Raw genomic sequence first — 24,130 nt, 5'->3', positions numbered from 1 at the left:
ATAATATTACATAATCTGAAGAAGAGTCCTATATCTATTTAAGAAATTTAATTCATAGTTAAAAACCCTCCCACAAAGAAAACTTCAGGCAAAGAAGTGAACCACCAACATTTAAGGAAGAAATAATGCATATTCTATACAAGCTCTTCCAGAAAATAGAAATGGAAGAAACAGTGCTCACTTTATGGAGCTAGCATTGCTCTGGCACCAAAACCAGACATAGACATTACAAGAAAAGAAAACTAGAGACAAATATTCATTATGAACATAAATGAAAAAATTCTTCTTCACAAAATATGGAGAAGTTGAAACTATCAATACATAAAAATGATAACATATCATGACTAAGTGGGATTCATCCTAGAAATTTGTGATTGGTTCAACACTCAAAATATCAATCAATGTTAATTCACCATATCCACAAACTAAAAAGGAAAATAACATGATCGTTTCAATAATGGAGAAAAAGCAACTGACAAAACTCAACAGACTTTCATGATAAAAACTCTCAGCAAACTAACTTACTCATTCTGATAAAGGAAATCTGTTAATATACAAAATCTTGAGCTGACATCATACTTAATGTCAATGATTGACTGTTTTCTCCCTAGGATTAGCAATGAGTCAAGAAAGCCTTATCTCACCACCTCTATTCAACATTGGGTTGCTGTTCCTAACCAGCACAATAAGGCAAGAGAAAGTTATAAAAGGCAAAAGTAAAACTATCCTTTATCACAGATAATATGACGACATACATAAAATATCCAAAAGAACCTACTAAAAAGCTATTAGAACTAAGTAAGTTTAGCAAGTTCACAAGACACATGGTCAATGTTTAAAAACCAATTTTATTTCTATATGCTAGAAATGGACACCTGGGAATTGAAGTTTTTAAAAAGTACCATTTACAAAAGTATCAAAAATGTGAAATACTTAGAGATAGAGCTGACAATATAGGTGCAAGGTTTGCAGGCTGAAATTATAAAACATTTGTTAGAGAAATTTAAAAGAACTAAATGAATTGAGAGATATACTGTATTCACAGACCAAGAGTCAGTATTAAGATGTCAATTATCACCAGCTGATCTATAAATTTAAGGCAATCCAAATCAAAATCCCACCAGGCTTTTTAACTTTTTTTGGTTGCAATAACAAGCTGATTCTAAAATTTTTATGGAAAATTAAAAAGGCTAAACAGCCAAAATCAACTTTGATAAAGGAGAAAATTTGGATGATTCACACAACTTGATTTCGAGAAAATTTGGTATTGGCACAAAGACAGACATATAGATCAATGGATCAGAATAGAGTTTCAAGAAACAGACCCACACATAGGGTCAATAGATTGTTTTCAACAAAGTTGCAGAGATTTTTCAATGGAGAAAGTATTGTTTCTTCAACAAAAGTTGCTGGACCAGTAGATATACCTATGCAAAAAAAAAAAGTTAACTTTGCTGGATTCATACCTCACACCATATAAAAAATCAATTTGAAATGGATTATAGTCCTAAATGTAAAGAAAAATACCGCTAGGAAAATGAAAAGGTAAACCACAGACTGGGAGAAAATATTTGCATAACATATATTTGACAAGGGACTTGTATCCAAAACACATAAAATATTCTTATAACCTCATAAGAATACAAAGAACCCAATAAAAACCAAAAGATTTGAACAAACACTTCACCAAAGATACACAAGTGGCAAATACTTACATGAAAAGATTCTCAATATCATCAGTCATTAGGGAAATACAAATTAAACCAAATAAAATAATACTACACACCTAATAGAATGTCTTTATTGAAACAGGGAAAAACCAAGTGCTGGCAAGTGTGTAAAACAATGTGAAATTTCATATATTGCTGGTGGGAATGCAAAATGGTAGGGCAACTTTGGAAAACAGTTTGGCAGTTTCTTATAAAGTTAAAGACACACTTACCAAACATCCTAACAATCCCACTCCTAGGAATCTACTAAAGAGAAATGAAACACATTTCCATACAAAGACTTGTAGGCAAACGTTTTAGCTGCTTTGTTCATAACAGCACCAAATGAAAACAACTCAAATATCCATTAACTGGCGAATAGATAAACAAAGTGTTGTACATCCACACAATGGAATACTACTCAGCAGCGGAAAGGAATGAACTTCTGATTCACACAATAAAATGGATGAATCTTAAAGCATTTTGATGAGGGGAAAAGGCAGACACAAAATGCAACATACTGTATGATTGCATATATATGCAATTCTAGAACAGGCAAAACTATAGGGACAGAAATCAAATCTGTAACTGCCCATGGCTGGAGTCAGGGGGAAGGGGATTGACTACAAAGGAACTTAATGTGGTGATGGAAATGCTTTATATCTTGATTGGGGTGGTAGCTACATGACTGTACGCATTTGTGAAAACTAATGGAACTGTACACTCAAAAAGGGTAAATTGAACTCTATGTAAATTATACCTCAATAAACCTTACTTTAAAAAAAAGAAAACAAAATTGAAAAATGGAGAGGGAAAGAAAGAAAAAAAGAGAGAATAACATGACAACTAAATGCAATGCATGATTCTACATTGATCCAAGGGGATAATAGCTAAGGGCATTATTATGACAACTGACAAATTCTGAATATGGAATGTAGATTTGACAATAGCATTTTATTAGCGTTAAATTTTCTGATCTTGATAATTGTACTATGGTTATAATGAGTGACACCAACAAGGTATAAGAAATAACAGCCTAAGCAGAATTAAGCACAAGGCAAAAACAAACAGAAATTGGTGTGTGTGTGTGTGTGTGTGTGTGTGTCCAGCAATCACAATAGAAATAGAAAAAGCATACAACCAAACAAGGTGTGTGAAGGCACTAAGAGCACATAAATGAGATCTTCCAAGAAGCAAACTATATTCTTCTCAGAGCGAGTCACCCTTTTCCTTGACACAAAGAGTGTCAGAAAGTCTTTCAAAAGAGATGGGAAGCAGAGGTCAACACCTTCTGAAAAGTGGTTCCAGAGCGGGTGGGGTCAGGGATATACTTAGCCCAGGGATGTACTTAGTCCTTTTTTCTTTGTGGAGCCCTTCCTGAGAATTGGGGAAGTAGTAAGTGTGCAAAGGTAAGAAAAGACACACAAGTAGGTACAGTTTAAATGTATGATAAGCAGTCCCAAAGAAGAAATATAGAGATTCTGCACATAGAGCAAGGGAGCAAAACACTTCAGAGAGAATAACTAGAAAATATCAAACTAAAATTGTTTTAAAAGAAACCCTTCCCACTTCCAGCCTCAACACACACAACCAAAGCCACCATCATCAACAATACAACCACATGATGTGGTTACCATTTAAAAGACAAAAGATTGCTAAAAATAAAACTACTATATGATCCAGCTACCCACTTCTGGGTTTTTATTCAAAGAAAACAAAAACACTAACTTGAAAAGATAACTGCACCCCCAATATTCATGGCAGCATTATTTACAGTAGCCAAGATATGGAAACAACCTAAGTCTCCATCGACAGATTAATGGATAAAGAAGATGTGGTATGTATGTGTGTGTGTGTGTGTGTGTGTGTGTGTATATATATATATATATATATATATATATATATACACACACAATGGAATATTACTTAGCCATAAAAAGAAGGGAATCTTCTTAGTGCCACATTTTTTGCATTTTCCTGCTTTTTGTTGGAGATTTTGCTGTTCAAAAGGGCTCCCAAGCACAGTGCAAAAGTGCTGGCTAGTGTCCCTAAGTGCAGAAAGGCTGTGACGTGTCTTGGGGGAAAACACACAAGTTAGATACACTTCCTTCAGGCACGAGTTATGGTGCTGTTGGGCATGAGTTCAATGTTAATAAATTAATGATATATATTAAATAAGGTGTCTTTAAACAGAAACACACATAAAATAAGGGTATATATTGATAGGTTGATGAAAATGTTGTGACCAGAGGCTCATAGGAACCTAATCCTGAATTTCTCCTGGGAGCAATGGTTCAGTATTTGCTAATTCAATGTTTGCTGTGACCTTATACAACATAACTTCTGTGAATAAGGAGAACTGACTGTTAGAAGGACACATATCCAACTCACAGTGGTAGTTACTTTAGAAGACAGAGTGTGGGGAAGGAAATCAGGGGTTTTGTCAATAAAGACATTTATTAAGGCTGAAAAAAAAACATTGCAAAATGTTAACTGTCATTGAATGGTGCTAATATGGGTGTTTGTTATTATTTGCACTCAGTTTAATTTCCTAAAATAAAAATCCTTAGAAAGACACCACAATTGAGAAAGAAAGGAATAAGAGGGTGGTCACCATTAAAAGTATGTCTGCACATGCTACAGTGAACATATACTAAGAGTTAAGTATACAGTCAGCTGCAGGGTAAGCATTACTTCATCAAAAACTGTAACTTGGAAAGGTGAATAATTGCTACTTGGCTACAGCTGGTCTTAACATACAACAGTGCTACCTGTCTCAGCATTAACTATGGCACAGCGCTGGCATTTATAAAACTTCGGTGAGTTTGAAAGACATGTTATGAAGTTCCACAGCCAGGAGCTGCTGTTGCTTGCAATGTTGGCACATGACAATTTATTTGTCTAGTGTCCGATGCCAGTTCACAGCCAAATTACAAAGCCACGTTTCTGTGTCCCTACGGAATCACATTGCCTGGAGCTTAAAAATCTCTCAAACATATGTAATGGGATATTTTGGTTGTCTGCCTCAAGATAAAGCAACCAGGTTTCAGGAAGCTACATTTTTTCCTAATTATTTCAGTAGTCAATAAAAGTAAGTATAATCTCCAAAAACTTCAGTCTCCCGTGCAAAATGAAAAGAACACTATTTGCCACATGATTGAGAAGGATGAAGTGACCTGAAATCCCTAGGAAAAAAGCACTTGTGTGTGCAAAGTATCCTTCTGAGTAAACTAAGAGTAAAAGGACACTTGGAAATGCTATCACTAAATTAACGGGAAGAGGGGCCCTATGTAAGCAAGACCATTTACGCAGCCTTAGTTCCGATCTAAAGGATGAATTAACTTACGCCAACAGTTTACTAAACAAAGGAAAGTTTGCTCAAGTACTAGCATATTCACTTCTTTTTTTTAAGTAATGAGAAAGTATTTCAAGAGCTATCCTTCCACACTAAATTATAGAAGAGTCTCAATTAAACAAAACAAGGGGAAGGGAGAGTCACTGTAATCTTATTATATGAATCTTCTAATTGGTTAGGGTAGAATGCCTTGTCCGTGAAACTTCTAAAATGTATCATACAACTGTCATCCTGCACACAGAATACTGCTACCAATAATACATCTAATATTTATTGAACACTTGCCCTGTAACCGGTGCTAATGCTTTTTACCCATTTATTCCTTAAAATTGCACTATGGAGTCAGGACCCAGGATTCCCATTTTAACTGCTGCAGAAGCTAAGGCACAAAGAGATTAAGTAAATGGAAAGAATGCAATCTCAGACGACTTAAAATTCTTTCACCACTTCTTTAAAATCATTCCGAACTTTAGCGATGTTATAATTCTCTGAGATGATGAAGATATGAAGCTGGGTAGGAATCTGTCTTCATCCCGGGTCATGGTCTGGAATTTTGAATACATTTCTGGCATGAGAATGCTTCATTATCACTTATCCCCAACTCTCAGAGGCAAAGGGGGGAGTGCTTAAGTACAAATACCAGGTAATCCAGTGTCTATTGTAATAGTTTCTTAATATACAGTAGCTGCCCCTGTTACTGTACTTCTGGTGAAAACCAGGTGTTTGGCAAATCAGTGAAGGTGGTCTGATCACATGCTAATTATTACCTGGCAGCATCACAAAATGATCTGCCCTCATGAAAGCAATCATCTTACTGGCTGAGCCGAGGACCCCAACACATTCCAGACTGTGTCAATGGCTCTTTAATTGAACACTCCTACCTCTTACAAAGTTTATTCTTTTTTTCTTTAGGAATTTTATTTTTCATGTACTTCGTAATGGCAAAGATGGCCTCCAGTTCAAGGTAATTCCTTCTCATTGACCATGAGAGTCAAAGGGCTTGACTTCTAATTCAGTGTCCTTTAAACAGCTGAATCCTGCTGAGACCCATCATTTTGCTGTCACTGGTGTTTTAACAGCATTTTCACACCACAGCTGACCACCTGCTTTTAGAGTCATCTCATTGTTTCTCTGGCTAGAAAGTCACACAGCATTTCTTAAAAATTAAGTCCACACTCTACTGTGGAAATGGAAATTAAAAGACAATGAAAGAGGAAAGACTCCCAGCTTATGTTTCATTTCCATTGATGAAAACTGCTGTAGAAAAATGCAGTGTACCATTACGAAAGGGTATAAAATATTTGGAAACTCCAACAAGAAAACATCTCCGTTAGTAAGTGGGTTTATTGACATAACTGAACAGAACAATGTATAACATTTATTCATTTCCCACTGAAAGACTTTCCAGTGAAAGTGTTTTTACATGGATTTAGGCATTAAGCATTTTCAGTGATTTTTGCAGTTGAAAGGGTAGGTGGTGGGAAGAACCAGAGGTCTTTTTCAGACTTTCAATGGGACTCACTTTATTACACTACTGTGTAAAAGCGAGAGCTAAGAAACGCAATTGCTCTCTGAATGAAAAAGCTAGGAGCACAAAAGGTGCAAGATAACCAAAAGGTTGCAAATAAGAGCAAACAACTACACTTCTCCCAAGTACCAATACGCTTGGAATCTGAAGCAAGCCCTGGCAGCAAACTAAGAATAACAGTCTATTTCCTGTGGTTTATTAAGTTTGGACCCCACGGATAAGACTGCCAGAAAAACAGCTGTACTTTAAGTGGTCTGGACATTTACTCATCTGAACATAAACAAAGATCAGCTCATTTAAATCCCTGTGTCCCTACTGAGCTGTTGGGACAACGGCAGGCCTGGCTCAATGGAGGCCAAACATAAAAGGAGTGGAATGGGGTTGAAGGATCCCTGGACTATGATAGATTCCCTGAGTCTTCAGGACCCTCGGGGGCTTAAGGCCCTAAACAGAAGATTCACTGTTAGCCTTAGCACCTTTGCAGCGGCCTCCCCGGCACCCCACTGCCAATGAATCTATAACCACGGTGAATACAACCATCCTGTACATCTTCCAAGTGACTGCGTTTTTAGACCACACACAAAATTATTAATGTAAACCAAAGCCCTTCATTTAGTGATAAACATCTACTTCATAAATATCAGGGAATGAAAGTATCCCAAATAGCTGAAAACAACTGAACAAATAAAGGAGCCTAACCCTAAGTTTAAAACAAAAACCTTTAAAAGAAATACTGCAATTATTAACTAAAAGGTAAGATTTAATAACATGGAAAAAAACACTGGGTAATGGAGGGATTCATTTGCAAAATATATAATTATTTCACAGTGAGGTTTAAGTACTCATAATCTTCTGGTTTTAGTAGAAACACACAACCACCGATGTACATTTTTTCACATTTTCCCCCTCTACTCTTTCATATAAAGACAATAACATGATCAAACATTATACTATCAATTGCAAGTCACCTTTTGCTCACTTCCTATTAGGAAATTACCTTGATCACTTAACTGTGCAGCTCAAGAGAAGTAGGGCACAGTCGACTGCATGTCACTGATAAAAACGTGAGAAGTACCACATCACATTTATTCCAATCTGGACAGGTTGTCAGAGATGTGGTAAGTGAACTAGAACACCGGCATTCCCTATGGGGTCATCGGTTATGTACACGTTACATTCTTCTATAGAGCCTGGCATTGACATTTCCTTTTCCACATATAGGTTTAAAACAATAAAATTAAAAAGCCACAGGAGCAACCCTGACAGAGAAGTCTTGCATGCAGCCTTCTCCTGAGAAACTATGTAATCTTAGTTAACCCCAAGGTCAGCAAAAGTTTTTGTGGTGTTAATGTTAAAAGGAAAATAGTTGAACTGCCCGGCTCAACTAAAATAGTCCTTGAGTTTATTGGTCAGTTTGTTAAATGTTAGAGCTCTTCACATTGTTGAAAAAAAAAAATAGCGTCTCTAATTATTTAAACATTAAGTTTTCCTGAATGTTCTATCAACCAACAAAGAGTTCCTCCGCGAGTGTGTTAAACTTTACCACCTGTTTACAACATCACCCTTCTTGGCAGAGACCACCAGGCCAGTGGAGTCAGTTGCCAAGCCTCCTTTGTAATGGTAATAAGTTCTTTTTTCCTTAAATAGAAACAAAACTCCTCAGTTTGACACTGAACAAACAAAAAAAGCATGCATCCAAATCTCTTTCTGGTGACGTAGGGAGCAAGGTGCACCCCTTTCTATCCCAAAGGGGACCAGCCTACTGCATTACAATGCTAAAAAAAAAAAAAAAAAAAAAAAATCCATTCTCATAGCTGCACCAATGTCTGCACGTTAAGAAGGCCTCCCACCTCTGGACCCCACCATCCATTTGTCCCCTACTCTTGGTCTTGACCACCAATACCATCCATTTACTTCACGAGTGAGCACTGGGATTGGGAGGTGGTGCAGAATTAGCCATCTGTCCCCTTTGGCCTCTCTGGCAAGCGCACAAAAGGGGGAAAAGAGAAGGTCGGATAAAATGAGATCTTCCCCTGAGGTGGGCTGCGGGAGCCCGCGGAGAGGTGGCTCCTCAAGGCCAGTGAGATGGTCTCCACACCCCTGGAGGCCCGGATCTACCTAGTCGGCAAATCGCTGCAGGAGATGGTCTTCCCGCCTCAGGCTGCCGCCCGCGCCGCCGCCCCCGCTGTCCATGAAGCGGTCGCACGGGAACTCGATGAGGTCAGCCTCGCTGAGCGCGCACACCGTGGTGCGCGGCCGGTGCGACTGGAAGCCAGAGAAGTCGGCGGACACGCCGGTGCCCATGGAGCGCAGGGGCCGTCGGGTAGAGTACATGTGGCGAACGTGCACGGGGGCCCCGCCCTTCCGCCTGGCACGCAGCTTCCTACGCAGCCAGCGTGACGCCCAGGCCGCCAAGGCCAGGAGTACCAGCAGTGCGTTGACGGCCAGCAGGGCCAAGGTCAGCAGTTGGTAGTCGACGCTGCTCCGGCTCCCAGGCTCCGGCAGGGTGACCAGCCCCGCGCAGTGGTCCCGGGGAGCCACCGGGCAGACCCGGCCGCCTAGCACGCCCTCCACGCACACCAGGTAGGGGGTGTCTCCCCGCAGCTCGCGAAGCGTGGCCGAGTCGCTGCGCTCAGGCAGGTAGACGAAGCGGTGGAATTTAGGCTGCTGGCCAAAGCGGTCGAAGAGTAGGCGGAAGCGCGCGCCGCCCAGCGGCCGGGGACTGCGGTGCTCGCGCACCGCCCAGCGCACCGCGGCGCTGTTGGCGCCCACTGCTTCCACGGTCAGGTTGCACAGGATGAACTTGTTGAAGTCACACGGGTCGGATACCAGCGGCGGCAGGCCGACCCCGCCGTCGGACTGGGCGGTGCTCTCCTGCTGCTGCGCAGCCAGGTGCTGCTTCGCCGCGCGCTGCCAGGGGTCGCCGGCTGGCGCAGAGCCCAGCGTGGCCGTCGGGGTGGGCTCCGTGTGGGTAGGATCCGACGGAGTCGGACGTCCCCGCTCAGGCTTCTCGAGGAGGTCCAGGGGGTGTGGCGCCGGGCCCGCGGCAGCAGCGGCGTTGGAGCTCGGCTGCTGGAGGCCCGGGCCCCGCCGGCTCAGCCTTAGGGCGCTGCGGTTACTCAAAAGCTCCCTGGCGGCCCCATCCCAGGCCACCCCTGGCAGAAATCGACCCCGTTGCTGTGGCTGTGGCTGCGGTGGCGGCTCCTCCGCGAGGGCACCTGCAGGGGGCGCCACCTCCTTCCCCGGGGCTGTGGGTAGGGCATGCCGCTTACTCTCGGCAGTCGGGGAAACCGAGGGTAAGGGATCTGTGCAAGACCCGTTCTGCAGTTGCTGGTCATCCAGGTAATCCAGGTACTTGCCCCGCAGGGCCGGAGGGTGGCGACACTGCACGAAGACGGTGAGGAGCCGGCCCTGCGAGTGCCAGTCACCCATCCAGCGCTTTAGGTCCCTCAGCCGGCAGTCGCAGGTCCAGCCGTTGCCGTCTAGATCCAACCGATAGAGGGCTGGGCTGGAGGCGAAGATGTCCCCGGAGAGGGCACTGAGCGCATTGTCGCGCAAGCTGAGCTCGCGCAGCCGGCCCAGGTGGCCAAAGATAGTGGGGTGCAGAGCGGACAGCTCATTGCCGCTCAGGTCCAGCGCCTCCAGGCTGTGCAGAGGCTCCAGCAGCGCCACGGGCAGCTGGCTCAGCCGATTGCCCTCCAGGCGCAGCTCGCGCAAGGCCTCCAACCCCCAAAAAGCCTCGGGCGCGAGGTGCGTGAGCTGGTTGCCCCTGAGCGAGAGTAGGCCAAGGCGCGGCAGGTGCTGGAAGACGCGCGGCCCGAGGTGCTGCAGACTGTTGGCCGAGAGGATGAGGGTGGAGAGGGAGCGCAGCGGTGCGAAGGTGGCCGCGTGGCGTAGGGAGGGCTGCAGCTCGTTGGCAGAGAGGTTGAGGAAGCGCAGCTTCCCCAGATGGGCGAAGGCGTTCTTGCCCAGAAAACGGATCCGGTTGGACTCCAGATGTAGGTAGAGCAAGTTACCCAAGGGGGCAAAGACGGCGTCCGGCAGCACCCCCAGGGCGTTCCCGTCCAGCCGCAGCTTGACCAGACTCTCCAGTCCTTCGAAGGAGCCGCGGCTGAGGCGGCTGATCTCGTTCCCGTTGGCGTAGAGGATGCGCAGCTTGCGCAGCGGCGCCAGCGTGCCCGGGGCGAGCGCCTGCAGGAGGTTGTTGCCCAGGTAGAGCTCCTCCAGCCGCGAGAGCTTCTCGAAGGTCTTGGGGTGCAGAGAACGGATCTGGTTGTACTGCAGGTCCAGCCGTCTGAGCTGCCCCAGGCGGTGGAAGTCGAAGGCCGTGATGTTGGTTATGAAGTTGCCGCCGAGGCTGTAGGTGACCACGTCCTGCGGGCTCGGCAGCGAGCTGGTCTTGGGCACGGCGCGGAGCCCCCTGTTGGTGCACAGGAGGTGCTGGGGGTGCTGGCAGTCGCAGCGCTCCGGACACACCGGCTGGGCCCGCGGCGGGAGCGCAAGGCAGCCGCACACCACGAGCAGGAAGCGCAAGGCGCGGGCAGCCTCCATCGCCGCCCGCCCTGCGTTCTGCGGCCGGATCGTCCTCTTGGCCCGCCGGCTCTGTGTCTCCTCTGCATTCCCCTTGGCCTGGCCAGAGTCGCTAAATGGCCTCTTTCGGACTTCGCAGCGCCGTCCAGCCCCTCCTCCGCCCTTTGTCCGGTGGCTGGCCCGGGTCTCTGCAGGCGGGCTTTGCCTGGCCAAGTCAGGAGGCGCAGGGCGCTCCGCGAGCTCCGGGTGCTACTTGTTGCATTTTTGCAGAACTTTCTCCGGGTGCGCGTCGGGGGCGGGGGGGGCGTGGAGGGAGGGAGCAAGACCTGAGCTTTTTGTTTGCAGCTTGAGTCCGGAGAGCTGGATTCCCTGGCACGGATTCTCCCCGCCAGCGGATTCCCCAGCTGCAGGCGGGAGCCCTTCCAAGAGCTCCTCCGGGCGCGGCTTGGCTGCTGCGCCGGGGCGGCTCGGCCCCCGCAGCCCGCGCCTCCTCGCTCCCAGTCCGGGACCGGTAGCGCGGCCTGGGTGGAACAGCCCCGGGAGGAGCCGGGGGTGTGCAAGGCTGCGTCCGGAAGGGACCCAAGTCTGCGAGTGGCGAGCAAACCGGGCGGAAATTCGTTCTTCCCACACTCTGCCCCCCGGGGATACAGGCGGGGGGGGCGGGGGGAAGGAGATGGCGTAGGGAGGACAGACCCCGGTAGGGGGAGGAGGAAACGCTAAGTGGCTCCGCGTCTGGTCAACCGGAGCCCGGGACGCCAAGTGAGAAAAGTAGGGATTAAAAACAGCTGTACGAGTCGGACACGCCGGGCTGGGGGCGGGGGTGGATTACCGGGCGAGCAAACGGGATTTGCAGACAGAAACCTTTTTATTTTAGACGAGCACACCAGTCGCTTCGAAGCAGTGGGAGCGCGACTCGTTTTATTCGTTTTTAAGACAGTTGTTGCTCTTCCTGGTGGCCCCCTGCAAGAAGTTGGGGCAGCACGGAACCTGCCAGCGTTCTACGGGAAGTTTCGGGCAGCACAAGGCTGGCTGCCAAGAGCTGTCGGTGGGCTACTGTCAGAAGAGGCTAGGTCAAGCCATTCTGGCTGTTGCGTGCTTGGGTTTTTGACATCGTTGTACTGGTGCCCAATAGCCGAGGAGAGGCACCGCCCCTTCTTAGGGATCTAAACTGAGTAGTTACTTGGCCCTGCTGTTGGCAAGAGCATGGAGGAAGCTCAGAACTGGTTCTGTCACCGTGAAAGTGTCAGATTTAGGTGATTTAGTCCCATTAATCCTCCTCCAGTCTTAGGGCCCTTGGGGCAGGCTCTGCACGTGTGCATATATATATATATATATAAAATAACCTTCACAGACCCTCTGGTAACTGCTACCTGCTGGGCCCTCCCCCTTTATGCCTGGGCTTGCGGTGATCTTCAGAAATTTGGCCCACAATTTTTCAGACCTGGTTTAGTTGGGGGAGTCTTCACACTTATTATCAATAGGGAGTGGAGCATTTATTAATGGCTCCATTCAGGGCAGCCCCAGCTGAGAAGGAGAATGGGCAAGAAAGAGCTGTTAATTACTGTTTGTTCCTGCAAGCCATTCCCTACCCTCATCCCAGGATGTTCAGAAAACGTAATTTTAAGGACCTACTGTGTGGAAAATTAAAGGAGAGAGACATAGCCTCACCTCAAGAGGCTGACAATCTAGTGGGGAGGGCAAGACAGGAAAGGTCAAATAACAATGTAAGGCTGTAGTATGAGAAAGCTGCTGAGATGCAAATGATTTTGAATAATTCCAATGTTCAATGGTGATTAATTGGCTCCTTTAGCGATTCATATAAGCAAGTGAATTTAAAGAAAAGTGAGACCATTGGCAGCATAGTCAGTGAACACTTATGGATGAGCAGGGACCTTGGGTCCAGGGAGATGGGGCTGGAGAATGGAAGGTAGGTAGGCATTGAAATGTCCATTCAGGGCACAGTGAGCAGAGCAAGTTTGCTTGTGATTTGTTTTGAGATTTCTAATAAAGGATGAACTTGGGGAACCAAGTATCTTTCTGAACAAGATGAAAGATGAAGTTACCCAGGCAGTTTGGTAGTTTGGGTTTTAGTTCTCCTTGTGAGAAACCTCTGAAATCGTTTAGTTCTGGACTCCAGTCCTCCTTATGAAGGTCTGGCTGCCCTAGAGGGTGAGGCCCAAGCTTGTACCGTGTAGCACAATTTCTGATCTGGGCCCCAGAAGCTGCGAGGAGGACCTCAGTCCTTGGTGGCAACAGAGGTCATTCGATTGTTCAGAGGAAAGAATACTAAGCAGCTGCTGGCTTTCAAATTGAGCCACTAGATCTACCTGGGATGCAGCTGTAGCAGCATCTGCTTTTGAGGCCCTAGCCTTGGGACGCACAAACGGCCTTCTGAGCGGGAAGGAGGTCGGAAACTGAGAGGTGTGATGTGGAAGAGGAAGAAGCAGAAATCAGACCCTCCTCCTTTGCATAAGCTTCCTCTTTTCCTGACTCTTCCAAGAAAACTTTCAGAGTAAACCAGGCCAGGAGGGGCATTCCCTCAGAGGTCACTACAGTTTGGACTAATCGCTTACTCCACTGAGGGTGTTGTTCCATTTGTAGATGCCTCTAAGTAAGATTAACAAAGTTATCAGACCCCTGCGGTTGTTCAGTATTTTTTAATGTCTTGGGTATTATTATCCAGTGCCTAATATTTCTACCAGTAGTCCTGGATTGCAGGTAAAAATAACATCTTCCGTGGTTTCATGTCAAAAGACAATTGGTTTTCCATGACGTTCCGTTTTCTTGAAGTAACACATCTGCCCCATGTAGTTAACCTTGCTTAAAATAGATAATAGTATGCCAGATTTCAAATAAGTAGAAACAGTTTCTGATAGGTGTCGCTAGCACCCTTAATCTAGTTTCAGTAAGGGTAAAATTTTGAGATCTGCAGGTCAAGTACGTGTGTGTATGTGTGCGTATACGTTCTTTCTGAAAAAGCGTGATTGCCATCTTTTAAAGAAATGCTTCCCTTTTTAAAGGCATATAACCTGAGGTCCACTTTACGAATGAATGACATTAAAAAACTTCAGATTACACATATGTGATATCCATATGTGCCCCCCAATGGTCTCCATGTCTGTGGTGCTATGTGTTCAGGTGTTTGATTTATTCTCAGACCATGTCTCTCTTCAGGAGTTAAAATTTTGCTTGAGTTTGGTAGTCTTAGAGCCCCTGGTAGTGAAGAGCTATAAAAGTAACTTCGTATTGCTGCTGGTGATCAGGCAAGAAGCATTTAGTGAGAATTTAGCATGTGCCGAATCCCAGGATGAGCTGTGGGAAGGCAGTGCTGATAAGACACAGGGCCCGACCTCAGGGTGCAACAACTTAGCGGGGAGACTGATGGGCGGGGAGCAATTGCAGTGCTGTGGGAGCCCTGAGGAGGTGCACCTGGCTGGACTGAGAGCTTGAGGAAGGCTTCCAGAGGAGGGGAGTGCTGAGTACTACCTATGTGATGGCGAGCAGGGCAGGAAGAGGGGAAGCCTGGGGACAGGTGCAAGAGAGTGACTGAGAAACCTCCAAATCTTCTGTCTGAATCTTTGTTGCTGAGATTCTTTTGACATCTGTGTTTTTTAATAGTGTCACACAACCTGTTCATACAATGACTTCCAAATAAATAGTCCCTTATTCCCCTTTAAGGCTTTCAGCAGGGAGTTGACATAATCACATCTGCACTGCAACATCAAGAGGTATCTCTGCCTAAATAAAGTAGGTGCCACACAAAGAAAATGTTCTCTCTCTAGTTCTTGCCGTCTCTAACCTTGAAATCTCTGACAGAGATTTGTGTGGGACATGTTTTGACAGAACATCCAGACCAAGGTATTCACTTATGTAACATACGTGCAGGCATTATATAGATACTATATATACAGTACACTCTTGGACCAGGGCAACCTAGGTCCCTACCCTGGACCCTGCACTTTAGAGGGCCGTGTTCCAGTCCTCCTTTGGGTGGCCCTCACCATAAGAGCAGGATTTTGATTTCAGGCTTCCAAAGATATGTAACCACCCACTGCCCACATCCCCACTCCTGCTCAGGATTCCTGGGACCCTGGAATTCCTTACTTAATTGCCTAAGTCTGTGCAGGCCTTTTTCCCATCTGTCCTCCTGGAGACCAATCATGTCACAAGTGTATACCCTTAGGGCCAAGAGAAGGCTAAAGGGTAGCTGTCAAAAGAATCTGGAGGTGTGGGTTGGGATTTCAACTCTAATGCCTGCGAGACCTCCAGGAGACTCCTGGTAACGCAGGACCCAGAGCTAAGAGGAGGAACCATGGACCAGTGCTCTAAACCCAGGCTTCTCAAACATTGGAGACGTCTGTCCATATGTAGCATTTTAGGAGAAGAAAGTACATGTACTTGGATTAAAGAACAAGGAGAAAAATTACAGGAGTTTGAAGGAAAGCATTTTTTAAAACGTAAATTCTACTTTATTATAACATAGCCTATACCTAATTTTCTATAAAAAGCAATAATTTTTAGTAAGAGTAAGGACAGAGTTGTCTCCATTTAAATGCCTATCTCTTAACTATGTAATGTCTTTGTTTATGGATGGATCCCAGCTTGATCAGGTTCCAGGAGAGTCAAGTATTGATTATGCTTAAATGTATCATTTGCATAATCACAAGTCGAGAAATCCAGGAAGGAAAGCTGTTGGTAAGAGAAACAAGAGCTTTGTCATTTCACTTTTGGAAAGTTTGCCCTTTAAATCTCAAGCACTCTGGGGGTAGTTTCAGAAGCACAAGCAACTCTGGGCTGGTTCCGTGACACATGTATGTGGCATAAGGGTTTTCAGCTATTCTTGCCCAGGCATGGAATCTTGGGCTTGCCGGGGATGTACACACTTTCTTCCCAAGCAACCTGTGGTTCCCTTGATCTTCAGCTATAGAGGCAGGAAGGATTCCAGGCCATGTCTTCAGCAGCCCCTGGAGCCGGAATGAGTTGGCCCAGGCTGCCCTGGTGCAGGACAGGTTAGGCGAGAAGAGCTCAGGCGTAGCTCCCCGCTGCAGGGAGAGGTAAGCCTGCCACTCCCTGCCGGAGCGGCAGACTTCACTTACTCAGCGCAGCCTGCGGAGACGGCAGCTGTTTCCTCAGCCTCAGTGAGCCAACCCCAGACAGGCAGTGTGGCCCCTGACACAGATGAAGTAGGAGACCAAGAGTCCCAGTGGTGCCTTGGCATGCTATCAAATGACCCCCAAAACTCTCGTTATCTGAATTGAGCCTCATCTCAGCCCCAGTCTGAGAGGCAAGTTTCTTTGCCTTGGGGATTAGCAATGTGAATGAGAGAATCACGGGTTTACGGTGTATCTGCTGATTCTCCATTTTTGCCCTTAAGGAAATAGAGGAATGCAGATTCCTGGATAGGTATTAGCCTTATTAAATCAGAATCTCAGGGGGCAAGGCCCCAGCACCTGCATTTATAAGCCACCAGGTGATTTTTTATGCACATTTAAGTTTGAGAAAATTAATAGACACTATCTCCAGAACACCTGTTCATGATCGGCTGATCATATTCTAGTAACAACAGTAGTAATGCTGGCACTGATGTAGTGCTGAGCGCCAGGCAGTAGTCTAAACACTCTACATAAAGTAACTCATTCATTTCCACACCTACCTAGTGAGGTAGGAACTACTGTTATCCCCATTTTACAGAGGAAGAAACTGAAGAGCTTATTAAAAATACAGGATCCTAGGCCCAGCCACAGAGAATCTGATTCAGAACCTCCAGAACAGGGCCTAGTGATCTCTATTTAGCACATTCCCAGGTATCGTCTTAGGTATTGTGACTGAACGAGAATTCTTACGGGCTTATTCAGACATTTCAATGTCTCCTTTTCTAGGAGCCTAGGGATTGACAGAGTAGACAAGGTCCATGCCTTCTGGGAGCTAAGCATAGCCGGGGAGTTAAATGCATATAAGAATCCGGAAGCATGGTGCCATCATAAACAGGATGAGCACCATTTGCTGTGGTCATAGTAATTATCTTTTGGGAAGAAAATAATAAAGAGCTAAAACCTTTGTAGAAAGCATCAGTCCACATAATACTGTATGTGTCTAAGGCCATTTACAAGGTGACTGCTTCCAACAGTTCAAGGAAATTATGTCCGGGGAAAAAAGAGTCCAAGGATTTTATGTCCAAGGAACATCCTTATCCATCAGTTCAGAGATGCCTGATTATTTGAAACCGATGTGTACAAATAGATTGTGTATCTACAGGAACTACAGTGAACTGTGGGCAGTCTGGCAAAAGCTAAAAAGGGAGAGATGGTTGGTGGCTGAGCGTAACATAGGAAATAAGGCAAATCCACATACTGTTTACGGTTACAGTGTACAGTGTTTTTGTGCACCTGAAATTTTATAGCAGTAATATAATGATGTTCTCCCTTAGAATAGAATTGAGTCAGTCGCCTAAGGAAATGCTTTAGGTATAAAAGTGTCCCTTATTCCTAAATACTGAAATATTTGTCATCTCCAGGGACCAGACCTGTAGTTGAGTATGATGGTACAGCTTTTCAGTACTTTTTTATTTGGATTTCTTCATACTACAGTAATAACATTTATTTAACCATTTTATATCCCCACCCAGCTGGAAGGACATCAGCCTTGTTTTATTTCATTTTTGTAGTACTCAGCAACTATTGTTGAACTGTCAAAGGGTTTTCATAAAAAGCTAGAAGAAAATTTTTGAAATGTTAACAGTTGTTATCTTTACATGGTGAGAAGATGAATAATTGTTTACACCCTATGCTTTGGCATTTTCTAAATGCTATACAATTACTATGGATTTCTTTGAAATGAATAAAAAATTTTAAAACAAATGCTTTCATATTTAATATCTGCTTTCACCTCAACATGTCTCATAAGGCAGTTAGGTGAGGAATATTCATATCCCCAACTTGGAGGCAAGGATGCTAAGAATTAAAGGAATTAGCTAACTTCTGGAATGGTCCACCGCTGTAATGATAGAGTTCAGACCACAATCTAAACTGTTGACTTCTGACCCCAGAATTTTATAGTTAGACCTCGCTGGGCTCCCTGTTGATACAAGCCTATGTTTACAACTAATGAGGCCAGTTCGGGGTGATAGTCAAAATATTTAGCAACTGGTCCAATAAAAGCACCAGCCAACCAGGTTTGCCAACCAGGTTTGGTGCTGCCTGGTCAGGAGAGACAGAGGCCGGGCCAGTGCCCACCGCCTGAGAGTGCACTCACCTGCACTTGACTAAACTTTCTGAATGGTGCTTTAGGTGTCTCTTTTTTCTCTTAATAACTGCATTATTAAAAACAATTTATGTAAGGCTTGGGCACAATAATCAGTAACCATGAGAAACAACACACAAAGTTTTCCTGGGTCCACGTTTCTTCCAAACTGCAAACTTGCCTGAGGCCTGGTGCGTTGCAGTCACTCAAACTTAACTGCAGGATGTTGGTGAGAGGGCACAGATGATCCACTTTGACAAAATACGAGTTTTGTTTTCAATATTTTAATTCAGAAATTGTCTCCCATTGTCTTTGGTGGACTGACAGATATATTTGAAGGGAATTTCATAAAAAAATACTATTTTTCTCACAACTTGATCTGAATTGTTATAATTAATGGCTTAACAATATTTGTAGGGAAGACACCTCTTTTGAAGAGTATCAATTTCAAGGATTAGCAACTCATCCTGTAAATATTCAGTGATTTCTTATCAAAATCTGGAATGTACAAGTGGCAAGTACTCCCCACCCAAAAAACCTCCCCCAGAACTGTAGATGTCTCCTTATTCTAATATCACTGTATGGGGCCAAAATAGTGGAGGCAGTTTCATACCCATGTGGTAATTGAGCACGAAAACCATGACTCTGTTCTGGCAAGAAACACTGTCAATCTCAGTAATGGAAATAATCTTGGACAGTGAAATAATTGACTATATACAGTGTAAAATACCCTCAAACTATTTGCAGATTTCATCAAAAGACCAAATGTTTTTTACTTAAGACCAGGAACATGGCAGGAAAGGAAATTAGAGGAAGGAAGCATCCGTCCCTTTTTCAGTCTCTGTAATTTCTATAAAGATTTGCACTTTGATTATGCTTAGTAGCACCATATGCTGGAGTGGGACTCAAGATCAAAGGTCCCAGCCGCAGCACTGGAGCCTGGCTGTGGGCAGGATCAAACATTTCTGTTGGTAGAACGCTAATGTATCTGTAAGGATACCCCTCCAGCTTCTACGCATCCCTATTTAATTTCCAAAATGTAATTGGTGTACCGCAAACTTGAATGCTTTTTTATTGTCTGCTATGATACATTGTAGGTTGAAAAAAAAGTGGTTGTTACCATTTAAAGATATTTAGAACTAAAGAATTTTCAAAAGCTTAATGTAAATTGTCAAGATTTATAGTGTGTATGACTTTAAAAATTGGGGGGCGTGAGGGATGGCTGAACACTGCTTTGCTTTGGTTGATGAGAGAACAGATTTTTTTTTCATTCTACTTTTCTCTGCAATCAAAATTTTCTGCGATGAACATTTTTTAAAAATAAATTTATTCATTTATTTATTGGCTGCGTTGGGTCTTCATTGCTGCGCATGGGCTTTCTCTAGTTGCAGCGAGCAGGGGCTACTCTTTGTTGCGGTGCACGGGCTTCTCATTGTGGTGGCTTCTCTTGTTGTGGAGCACAGGCTCTAGGCGCACGGGCTTCAGTAGTTGTGGCTCTTGGGCTCTACAGCAAAGGCTCAGTAGTTGTGGCACAATGGCTTAGTTGCTGCGTGGTACATGGGATCTTCCTGGACTAGGGCTTGAACCTGTGTTCCCTGCATTGGCAGGTGGATTCTTAACCACTGTGCCACCGGGGAAGTCCCTGAACATTTATTTTTGCAGTTAAAAATCTTTGGTAAAAAAGTACATGATACCATATTCACTCTTGCTTTCTCCATTGCTCTGCCATGTCTTCCTTCCCTTGTTACAAATTGTTTTTCTTATAAACCTTTTTTAAAAATCAGTCTTAATAATGTCAGTCATCTTGGATACAGTCAAACAATTTACTGTATGCAGTGTAAAAACCCCAAAAGCATTTGCAGTTGTCATCAAAAAGCCAAACATTTGTCATAAACTGCCCATGTGATATGTATGGGGTGGTCAGAAGATGGAGTCCACTTGCTGGGTCTCTGACCTTGAACCGTGTCACAGTCTCTCTGATCAGTGGTTCATTTTCTCATGTATAAAAAGGGACAGATAATACTTGCCCAATATATGAGTTTTGGGAAATATATGTGAAAGCTCTTACAAACTATAAGTGTTAGGAAAATAGGATTGTTGCTAACCTTTCAACTTCCTGTGTGCCTTCTCACTGAGCATCTGAGGTCCTCCAGGGCAAGACCAAGTCTTATGCACAGCTTTTTGTCATCCTCTGTAACACGCAACGATATCTTTCTTAAATTGTAGGTCTTTAATAAATGTTAGGCTGAGCAGAAAGGCACAGAGGAGGAAGGCACATTCTCAGGTGACTGTTTCTTCTCCCTTTCCTTGTAGGTTCTGTTTCCATCTTTTCATTGTTCCTTTGCTCTACTCCAGGCTGCTCAGGCCCAGGGCACAAAGTCTTCAGCACACAGGTTCTCTCCAGAGAGCTCTACAAACAGGCCTAGATTCTGAGCCAGCTCTGTGATCATTTAGTTCACCAAGTGAATCATTTGGCCTCTCTGGGCATTGTGCTCTATGAAATGGCTATAATACATCGTCGTTTGCCCGGAGGGTTCTTATCACCAGTAACAGCCCTTGTGAAGTTAAAAAATTATAAGGGCAAAAAGGAGGAGCTTCTGTGGTCAGGATGGGTCATATACCAGGTCTTGGTCTTGGAGAGTCACAGTGTACAAGAGCATGTTCAAGGCTTGGAAAAAAAATCCTGCAGAAAACAAAGGAAAAAAGAAATGGGAGGTGGCAGGTAGGACCATGAATCTAGTCTGAGACACACTGAATTAAAATGATCACTAAGATCCCTTCCAGCTTTCAACATTAAAGAATCTATTGCATTTCTTCCGTGGAACATTATTCAATATCACTAGAGTTTGTTAATGATAAAGTTCTTCAAATGTGGTGTTTTATTTGTGCTTGACTGATCTCAACAACTCACAGTATCCGATTGGTTTAATATCAATTCACAATGAGCAGGATGATATATACTGAAGTTGTCTCCAGTCTCTCATCCTCCTGGAAAACTTGTTTTCTTTGCCCCCAAGTTGTCAAACTAGCAAATTATTAGACTTCTCTTTCTAACAGGTTACAAGTGTTAGAATCCCATAGTGGTAAGTGCCATTCGTCGTATTGATGATTCTGGGCTAAGTAATTGTTGATGCTTCAGAATTATTATTTAGCCACTGTACTGGCACTGGTGGGGTGTTTTCTGAGAACCCAGCCATTTGGGAAAAACTCCAATAGTGAAACCCTCAGGGTAATTACTCTAGTCTCCTGTGGGTGTAAGAACCCTATTGATAATCAGTGCATGACTCTCATGATTTTTAGAGGTGATAGATTATAAGTACCAGCTTAACTAATCCAGAGTGATTTTCCATCTGAGACAGGTGGCTACAAACACCTGCCAGAAAAATAAACAAAAATGACTAGCATTTACAGAGTGTTTGTCATGTGCCAGGCATGGTTCTAAGCCCTCCACAGGTTTTAAATCATTTAATCCTTCAGTAACACCATGAGGAAAGTACAGTTATTAGCTTCATTTTATAGATAATGCAATGGAAGCAAGAAGAGGTTAAATAACTGGCACAAGGTCACACAGCTAGTAAGTGACAGAGCTGAGACTTGAACTCACATTTTATGAAAATTGTCATTCACACTTTTCACATGAATCTTTGATCACAGTGTCCTTGTCATCACTAGAGTCATTTTTCAGATACATAGCATTTTCCAGAATGTCATCTGCCATTTCATACACGTTGTTTGAACTATAGGATTTTTTTTTTTTTTTAAAGATTTATTTATTTTTTTTATTGATTGATTGATTGATTGCTATGTTGGGTCTTCGTTTCTGTGTGAGGGCTCTCTCTAGTTGTGGCGAGTAGGGGTCACTCTTCATCGCGGTGCACGGGCCTCTCACTATCGCGGCCTCTCTTGTTGCGGAGCACAGGCTCCAGACGCACAGGCTCAGTAGTTGTGGCTCACGGGCCTAGTTGCTCCGTGGCATGTGGGATCTTCCCAGACCAGGGCTCAAACCCGTGTCCCCTGCATTAGCAGGCAGATTCTCAACCACTGCACCACCAGGGAAGCCCAGGATTTTTTAATATGATTCTGTCAGTGGAAATTTTCCAAGCCACCAATACTTATTCACATATAATTAGGTCACATGTTTTCTTTATTCCTACTATAGGTATATAGCCATGATCTCCAAAATACTACCACTTAATGATATTGTTTCCTCCCCCGTCACTATACTTATATTTCAATGAAGAATAGCCTTTTGTTATTACAGAAGCAGCATATATGCATTGTAGAAAACCAGAAAATACAGAGAGCAACAATAAGAAGATAAATATCATGTTCCCACTGTGGTAGGCTGGATAATGGCCCTTCAAAGATATCTAAGTCCTGATCCCCAGAACTTGTGAACATGTTAAGTTACATGGCAAAGGGGAAGTAAGGGAATTGCAGGTGGAATTAAGGTTGCTAATCAGCTGACCTTGAGATGGGAGAGTATCCTGGATTATCTTCATGGAACCCGATTATCACAAAGGTCCTAAAAAGTGGAAGAGGGATGCAGAAGAGAAGTTCAGGGCGATTCAGTACGAGAAGGACTTGACCTGCTGTTGCTGGCTTTGAAGATGAAGGAAGGACCATGAGCCAGGGAATGTGGGCAGCCTCTAGAACCTGGAAAAAGCAAGGAAATGGATTCTCCCCTAGAGCTTCCAGAAAGGAATGCAGCCCTGCCAACACCTTGATTTAGCTCAGTGAGACCATGTTGGACTTCTAACTTACAGAAAAAGTTTAATCCACCAAATTTTTGGTAATTTGTGTGCAACAATAGAAAACTAATACACCCACCAACCAGAAACTGTTAAGTGTTAATATTTTATTATATATATTTCTAGATCTTTTTATACACACATATGTATTTTTTAAACTAAAACAAGATCATGATGAGTTTGTTTTCCTTTAATAATAATCTTTCTCTTTCCCTGTCAATAAATTTTCATAGCATCTAATACTGCAATCATGTTGAAATTACCCTAATTGTTCCCCAGCTATTCCCCCAAAGCTGGTTTGTCCAAATCAGGATTTAGGTCTGGGCCATGCATTTTTAATGGTTTTATGTCCCTTAGGTATTTTAAATCTAAAACAGTCAGTTTTTTCATCTACTAATTTTCCTTCTCAATGTTTGTCTGATTGCTTCCTCATGTGGTCACTTAGCTTGCTCCTCTGTCCCCTGTATTTCCTATAAATTGGAAGTTACATCAAAGAGCTTGGTCAATTCACGTTAATAAAATTTTGTCTAGAATACATTTTGGGTGCTGTTGTGTGTTTCATATGGCACTCCATCAGGAGGTACATGCCATCTGGTTTCCACCATTAGATCCTGAAACTCAGACTGTCCTCTGGTTATGGGATGGCAGCCCGAGCTTGCTGCTCTAGAGGGATGTTATTCCCCTGTAACCAGAAAGTATTCTGTGTGGATTTACTTTAATACCATACAGATGTGCAGTTTCCCCTCAACTATGCACCTACTGGCCAGCTCCATCTGACAGCCCTTGCCTGAATTACTGTTCATTAGAAATCACAAAATGGTGATTTTTCTAATGTTATCATTTTTTTCTATATTAATTAGCTGCCATTTCTTAGTGAAGAGACTCTTTCCCTAATCAACTAGATCTGTTTGGTTACCCTGACAAACATTTTGGACTGGGGAAGCATTTTGGACTGCTTCTTCCTTTAGTCATCAATTCTCAAAGGGAGGAATTTAACAACAACCTCAATGATGACAAC

The 24,130-nt window shown here is 43.9% G+C and overlaps 2 protein-coding genes across 20 annotated transcripts in view; both read right to left on the bottom strand.

The window, feature by feature from the left end:
• Positions 1-11,643, bottom strand: part of TRIL (TLR4 interactor with leucine rich repeats) — a 136,587-nt gene extending 124,944 nt beyond the window's left edge. For all 18 annotated transcript variants that reach the window (XM_059933683.1, XM_059933690.1, XM_059933681.1 and 15 more), the window contains exon 1: positions 8,711-11,643. In XM_059933683.1, coding sequence (XP_059789666.1) covers positions 8,711-11,143 — 2,433 coding nt within the window. In that variant the 5' untranslated portion in view covers positions 11,144-11,643. The remainder of the gene's footprint in view (positions 1-8,710) is intronic.
• An 8,038-nt stretch (positions 11,644-19,681) lies between these two features.
• CPVL (carboxypeptidase vitellogenic like) overlaps positions 19,682-24,130 on the bottom strand; it is a 144,315-nt gene continuing 139,866 nt past the window's right edge. Inside the window, exons 13-14 of one of the 2 annotated variants that reach the window (XM_059933709.1) lie at positions 22,830-22,886; positions 19,682-21,044 (exon numbers count right to left, since the gene is read on the bottom strand). In XM_059933709.1, the coding sequence (XP_059789692.1) occupies positions 22,860-22,886 (27 nt within the window). In that variant the 3' untranslated portion in view covers positions 19,682-21,044; positions 22,830-22,859. The remainder of the gene's footprint in view (positions 21,045-22,829; positions 22,887-24,130) is intronic. The other variant, XM_059933710.1, reaches the window with a different exon arrangement.

This window comes from Balaenoptera ricei, chromosome 9 (genome assembly GCF_028023285.1).
Source record: "Balaenoptera ricei isolate mBalRic1 chromosome 9, mBalRic1.hap2, whole genome shotgun sequence".
NCBI classification, from domain to species: domain Eukaryota; kingdom Metazoa; phylum Chordata; class Mammalia; order Artiodactyla; family Balaenopteridae; genus Balaenoptera; species Balaenoptera ricei.
Note: the sequence above shows the minus strand (reverse complement) of the source record. Positions and strands in the feature narration are given on the sequence as shown.